Raw genomic sequence first — 7,540 nt, 5'->3', positions numbered from 1 at the left:
AATCTGGATGGGATACAACTGTAACAGACCCTCAGCGGTGCTCTGGTTTACCCAAGCGTTTCCGTTTAATTACAGCAAGCAGAGAATGTGCCCATTTTAACCCTCTGTACACGTGGACTATAAATCTACATCTTACTGCAGTTAAAAAAAAATATAATAATTTTACAGACACTGTCCTGAAAGGGTTAACATTGATGTGGAAAGTCATGTGGCCCCGGCCTTAGAGAATATAAAGGGCCCCATGTAGCTACGCTGGTTGCTATGGGCAACAAGAGAATGGGGATAAGTGTCCAATACACTTGGCTAGTTATTTGTCGCCATCTAGTGGTCATTACTGTTATTACAACAGTGTCTCTAAATAAGTGTTTTTGAACCAGTGTGCCTCCAGCTGTTGCAAAACTACAACTTCCAGCATGCCCGGACAGCCGCTGGCTGTCCGGGCTTGCTGGAAGTTGTAGTTTTGCAACAGCTGGAGGCACACTGGTTCAAAAACACTTATTTACAGTGATGTTTAGGTAAAGCATGCATCTGGTCAAGCGGCCACTGTATTGAAGCCCCCCTCCGCCCCAGCCCCCCCCCCCCCCCCCGGGCCACCTTCTCTCACTTGTCAGAGGCTTTGTTGTAGGAGCAGGCCTTGTTCATGGGATCTGGTTTCTGGGTGTCAACAGCCGCCCTCAGGGAACAGGTGATGTAGATCTATAACAGAGTGAAGAGTTAAAGGGGTACTCCGGTGGAAGTTTATTTTTTTTTTTAAATCAACTTGTGACAGAAAGTTAACAGATTTGTAAATTACTTCTATAAAAAAAAAAAAATCTTAATCCTTCCAGTACTTATTAAACTGCTGTATACTACAGAGGAAAGATCTTTTTTTCTTTTTGAATTTATTTTCTGTCTGACCACAGTGCTCTCTGCTGACACCTCAGTCCATGTCAGGAACTGTCCAGATTAGGAGCGAATCCCCCATAGCAAACCTCTCCTGCCTGGACAGTTTCTGACATGGACAGGTGTCAGCCAGAAAAGAAATGTAAAACAGAAAAGAACTTCCAGTACTTAGCCACTGTATACAACAGAGGGAAGTTCTTTTCTTTTTGAATTTCTTTTCTGGCTGACCACAGTGCTCTCTGCTGACACCTCTGTCCAGAGTAGGAGAGGTTTGCTATGGGGATTTGCTCGTACTCTGGGCAGTTCCTGACACGGACAGAGGTGTCAGCAGAGAGCACTGTGGTCAGACAGAAAAGAACTTCCTCTGTAGGCATACAGCTGCTGATAAGTACTGGAAGGATTAAGATTTTTAAATAGGAGTAATTTACAAATCTGGCACCAGTTGATTAAACGGAAAAAAAAAATATATATATATATATATATATATATATATATATATATTAAAATAAAATAAAAATGTTTTTACCGAAGTACCCAAGTGCTGAGGGATTAAATGGCTTCTTGCTCCCCTATCATTCCCATACCTGTCCCTGCTTGATTGACAGCTGGAAGCAGAGCACTGTATACAAATCTCAAATCTGCACACATTGAGCCAGGAACGCTATTCAGGAACAGGGCTCGGCTTCCAATCAAGCAGGGATGGCAGGCAAGTCAGGAGGCCTGAGGTTTGGAAAAGGCTTGTGCAGCTATATGAAGCTTACCAATAGTTAGTGCTTCCAAAAAAATTATTCTTTTGTTTTAAGTGTCAAAGAGGCATTCCCAAGAACCTGAAGGGCTGAGCAGTGGAATGCCTCCTGGCTCCCCCCTCCCATCCCCAATTGATAGTCAGCTGGAAGCCAGGCCCAGTTTCCAAATCGCCTTCCAACACATTGTATACGATTTTGTGCATAGAAACAACATTGGGAAACCGGGCTCAGCTTCCAGCTGACTGCCTATAACTTGTATGCAGGAATTACACAGTCAGCTGGAAGCTGAGCCCGGTTTTCCCAATGTTGCTTCTATGCACAAAATCGTATACAATGTGTTGGAAGGCGATTTGGAAAACTGGGCCTGGCTTTCAGCTGACTGTCAATCAGGGATGAAAGGAGAAGGCACTTCAGGAGCTTAAAAATGCATTTTACATTTTTTTCTTTTCTTTATTCTCAGGTGAAAAAATCAGGCATTCCCAAGTTTCGGAAGTGTTGAGGACTTTATTAACTTCTTGGTCCCACTCCCATCCCTGATTGACAATCAGCTGGAAGCTGAGCCCTGTTAAACCACTTTTCTGATCGGAGTATAAAAATTGTGTGCAGGGATGACATTATGAAACAGGGCTTGGCTTCCAGCTGTGAATAAAGCAGGGAAGGGAGTAAGGATGCATTCTATCCTGCAGCACTTCAGGGACTGCCTCTGACAGTTTTTCTGTTATGGAAACAGACAGTGATGTTCCCATGCAAGAAAAGGTTGCGGAGGACTAAAATGCCTCCTCGCTCCCCCTACCATCCCTGATTGATACAGTGCTCGGCTTTCAGCGGAATAACTTTCCTGCACTCTGCCTATAACTTGTATGCAGGAATTACACAGAGTGCAGGAAAGAGTTATTCAGCTGAAAGCCGAGCACTGTATCAATCAGGGATGGGAGGGGAAATAAGGAGGTGTCCAGCCAGCAGCACTCCAAGGGCTCGGCAACACCTCTGACATTGACTAAATCAGTGTCAACATTATGGATACCTACAAATATGAAAGGTCCCATGTAGCTTCTTGTCCTAAAAGCTTCAGTGTCCGTAGTTTGGAATGTGAATTGCAGCTAACAGATTCCCTTTAATCCCCAGTAAGATGTGTGACAAGACACTACTAGAGCGCCCCCTGCAGGACACTTACAGTCGAGGTCTTTGAGTCAACAAACTGAAAAGCATCCACTGTGAACTGCAGCTTGTCTTGTTGGGGTCTCGGAGATCGGAAAGCAGAGGAAGAGTCTTCATGGCTTCCATCCGTCAGGCACCTATGGGATCAGACAATTAAAGCAGAGACCCCCCCCATAACCTCACAGCTACAGGAGTGGAGGGGGGCTACATACCCATGATAAGCAATAATCTCATAACTAGGGCTGGAGCTTGGATCAGGAGAGGTGGTGGCCACACAGCTGTCAATGAAGAGAGTCATAGGGATGTGGTTCTGGACCTCCAAGGAAGCCTCAATGTAGAAGACGTCTTGAAGGGTGAAGGCCAGGGATGACCTGGGGGCGCTCCAGTCCTCTGAGAACAGATCATTTATAACAGGATCAGGTCGTAGTTGTGGCAATCTGTACTGTTGGGCAAGAATTCTTGAAGAGAACCTGTCATCACTTTAAAAGGGAGTACTACGGTGGGAAAATTTTTATTTTTATTATTTTTATTATTTTTATTATTATTAATTTTTTTTTTTTTAAATAAATCAACTGGTGCCAGAAAGTTACACAGGTTTGTAAATTACTTCTATTTAAAAATCTTAATTCCTCAAGTACTTATCAGCTGAGGAAGTTTTGTCGTTCTTTTCGGTCTGAGCAGTGCTCTCTGCTGACACCTCTGTCCATGTCAGGAACTGTCCTGAGCAGGAGAGGTTTGCTATGGGGATTTGCTCCTACTCTGGACAGTTCCTGACATGGACAGAGGTGTCAGCAGAGAGCACTGGTTAGACTGGAAACAAATTAAAAAAGAAAAGAACTTCCTGTTCAGTAAACAGCAGCTGATAAGTCCTTTTTTTTTAATAGAAGTAATTTACAAATCTGTATAACTATCTTGCACCAGTTGACGATATATATATATTGGAACCAATCCAATGACTTGTGGTTCAGGCAGCATTAAAGTGATGACAGGGTCCGTAGTATAGAATTGTGTATAGTAGATAAGATTCTCTGTACACGGACAACCACCTATATACGTGACCACAGACCTACCCGTCATCAGGCGTAAGGAGAAGACCAACCGCTCCTCCGAGGACACAGTGCTGGCAAAAGGGACCCAGGTTGGCTTGACGGCATTACTGCTCACATTACGATATCTGCAGAAATAATACCGTCAAGTTATACAGCAAAAATGAGTCACATACATAGTTACATAGGGGGCAGTATTATAGTAGTTATATTCTTGTATATAGGAGCAGTATTATAGTAGTTATATTCTTGTATATAGGAGCAGTATTATAGTAGTTATATTCTTGTATATAGGAGCAGTATTATAGTAGTTATATTCTTGTATATAGGAGCAGTATTATAGTAGTTATATTCTTGTATATAGGAGCAGTATTATAGTAGGTATATTCTTGTATATAGGAGCAGTATTATAGTAGTTATATTCTTGTATATAGGAGCAGTATTATAATAGTTATATTCTGTATATAGGAGGCAGTATTATAGTAGTTATATTCTTGTATATAGGGGGCAGTATTATAGTAGTTATATTCTTGTATATAGGAGCAGTATTATAGTAGTTATATTCTTGTATATATAGGGGTCAGTATTATAGTAGTTATATTCTTGTATATAGGAGCAGTATTATAGTAGATATATTCTTGTATATAGGGGCAGTATTATAGTAGTTATATTCTTGTATATAGGAGCAGTATTATAGTAGTTATATTCTTGTATATAGGAGCAGTATTATAGTAGTTATATACTTGTATATAGGAGGCAGTATTATAGTAGTTATATTCTCGTAAAATAGACCATTCCCCATGATAGATCCCAAAACACTTCTAGGACAGACAGCAGGGGATAGGATGCTTGTTGCACTCACCGGGGGTAAGCGCACTGGATGGGGATCACAGCTTGGCCAACGCGGGCGACATTTTCGTTACCAGATATTGGGTTCACAGTCAGGTTGATTCTGTATATGAGCCAGTCGGGGGTCATCTGAAGACCAGACCAAGAGACAGCACCAGGTCACATGTTACCATGAAGCACAGCTCACCTCAAGGGTAATATAGGGGGTTAAAGGGGTACTCCGGTGGAAAACTTCTCTTCAAATCAACTGGTGCCAGAAAGTTAAACAGATTTATAAATAACTCCTATTCAAACATTTTTATCCTTCCAGTACTTATCAACTTCTGTATGCTCCACAGGAAGTTGTGTAGTTCTTTCCAGTCTGACCACAGTGCTCTCTACTGACACCTCTGTCCATGTCAGGAACTATCCAGAGCAGGAATAAATCCCCAAAGCAAACCTATCCTGCTCTGGACAGTTCCTGACATGGACAGAGGTGTCAGCAGAGAGCAGTGTGGTCAGACAGAAAAGCAATTTAAAAAGAATAAAACTTCCTGTGGATCATACAGCAGCTGATAAGTTCTGGAAGGATTAAGATTTTTTTATAATAAGTAATTTACAGCTCTATTTAGCTTTTGGCACCAATAAAAAAAAAAAAAAAAAAAAAAAAATGTTTTTCCACCGGAGTACCCCTTTAAATGTTATTTTACTCAGCTCAACAGCTGCTGGTCTTGTTACAATGTATCAGCATCCACAAGCATTAGTCTGGATAGATTCTTGCTACACTGTAAGGGTACGTTCAGATGAGCGGATTTGCAGCATATTTTATGCTGCGGATCCGCCGCTGAAGGACCTCTGTATGGTGTCCTTACATGTGCCTGCTCGGAGCAGCAATACTCCGCTACGTGCAAACACACTGAAGCGATGCACGGTGGACTCGCACACATGGCGGCCTCTCCCCCTGCTCAATGAGCTAGGCCGAGAGCAGCCGCAATGTGCGAGTATACTGCGCATGCGTGCGGCAACGCTCACATCGCTGTGTGTCTGCTCGTAGCGGCGTACTGCCGCTCCAAGCAGGCACATGTAAAAGCAGCCTATAGAGGTCCTTCAGCGGCGGATCTGCAGCGACATACGCGCGGAAAATCCACTCGTCTGACCGTACCCAAGACACGTTTTCAGTTACTTAACCCACTAGTGCAGGGTTTCCCCAACCAGGGTGCCCCCAGCTGTTGCAAATTACAACTCCCAGCCTGCCCAGACAGCCGAAGGCTGTCTGGGCAGGCTGGGAGTTGTAGTTTTGCAACAGCTGGAGGCACCCTGGTTGGAAAAACCCATCTAAAAAGGGCCAGTCTCCAATCAAATACCCTACTTCTACACCACCACCAAGTGGCCAATTATTAGTACTACACATCAAACGTACATAGCTTAGAACCCATACCTGTAGACTGTTCCCGCACTCTTGCAACCCAATGTCGAAGACCACCATGGTGTCTGTACTCTGAGGACCAGCGCTGCAGGATTGGGACCCCAGGGTGAGATCGGAGGCCTTCACCAACCTCCCATCCCCATAGAGATCTGTGGTCACAGTCACCAGCATCCTGCCCTCCTGACATTGTACACTGATGGGGGGCTTCAGCTGGCTGGTTTGCAGCCCACGCGAGTAATACCCAACTAGCCCCCTACCGTATAAATGGTTATAGCCCAGAGCTCGTGAACCAGGGTCCACCTCACCAGCAGGGAGATATGCCCCATCCGGATACCTCCTGGAGCTACTACTCCACCCAATCTCCTCGTTTTGCACACGTAGTAAATCTACTTGGTGTTTAACTCTGGTCAGGCTCTTAGAGGCGGCAAAGTCCTGGCCTAAACCTAAAACTAAGAGTCCGAGACAAACCACCCCAGGTCCACCCTGCCCCATAGTGATCAGAGGAAGAACTACATCAGTGCGGAAGTGGTAGACACCCTCAACTTATAGGTTGTCCATCCTCTCCTGAGGACTCCACCCGTAATATTAATCACCTGGGGCCTCTCCACAACTCTGGGGACTATGGGAAATTTAGGGTTGGTTCCCACTAGAGTGGAGCGAACTTACAGTAAATTGGTTCGTAGTGACCCTCACAGCTCGACTGTTGATTACTTTAGTCTGCGTAAATTAGTTCAGCTTTCCAAGGGCTCTGGTTGCCTGGAAAAGTCTGGGATGACAGTCTTAGGTCTCCTAGGTCCGTGTCCACCTTTTCCAGGCAACTGGAGCCCTTGGAAAGCTGAACTAATTTACTCAGACTAAAGTAATCAACAGCCGAGTCGTGAGGTTCGCTACGAGTTAATTTACTGTAAGTTCGCTCAACTCTAGTTCACACCATGTTTTTGTCTCTGTGAGGGTATGAACGCACTACATTTCTGGCCCCATTCATTGGGGGAGATTTAGGATATGAACACACTACATTTCTGCCCCCATTCATTGGGGGAGATTTAGGATATGAACGCACTACATTTCTGGCCCCGTTCATTGGGGGAGATTTAGGATATGAACGCACTACATTTCTGGCCCCATTCATTGGGGGGAGATTTAGGATATGAACGCACTACATTTCTGGCCCCATTCATTGGGGGGAGATTTAGGATATGAACACACTACATTTCTGCCCCCATTCATTGGGGGAGATTTAGGATATGAACGCACTACATTTCTGCCCCTGTTCATTGGGGGAGATTTAGGATATGAACACACTACATTTCTGGCCCCATTCATTGGGGGGAGATTTAGGATATGAACGCACTACATTTCTGGCCCCATTCATTGGGGGGAGATTTAGGATATGAACACACTACATTTCTGGCCCCGTTCATTGGGGGAGATTTAGGATATGAACACACTACATT

General features: G+C 44.2%; 1 protein-coding gene across 1 annotated transcript; it reads right to left on the bottom strand.

Annotated features, from left to right (window-relative positions):
• Window positions 1-600: 600 nt before the first annotated feature.
• LOC130367270 (zona pellucida sperm-binding protein 3-like) lies at window positions 601-6,752 on the bottom strand. The gene is made up of 6 exons (XM_056569675.1): window positions 6,099-6,752; window positions 4,695-4,810; window positions 3,857-3,960; window positions 2,999-3,176; window positions 2,803-2,923; window positions 601-696 (listed from the first exon to the last, which is right to left on the bottom strand). The coding sequence occupies exons 1-6, from the start codon at window positions 6,576-6,578 to the stop codon at window positions 601-603; spliced, it is 1,095 nt and encodes a 364-aa protein (XP_056425650.1). The 5' UTR covers window positions 6,579-6,752.
• Between the last annotated feature and the right edge of the window lie 788 nt (window positions 6,753-7,540).

The sequence above is a fragment of the Hyla sarda genome, chromosome 4 (genome assembly GCF_029499605.1).
Source record: "Hyla sarda isolate aHylSar1 chromosome 4, aHylSar1.hap1, whole genome shotgun sequence".
NCBI lineage: Eukaryota > Metazoa > Chordata > Amphibia > Anura > Hylidae > Hyla > Hyla sarda.
The sequence above is the reverse complement of the archived record's forward strand: the minus strand, read 5'-3'. Positions and strand labels throughout refer to the sequence as shown.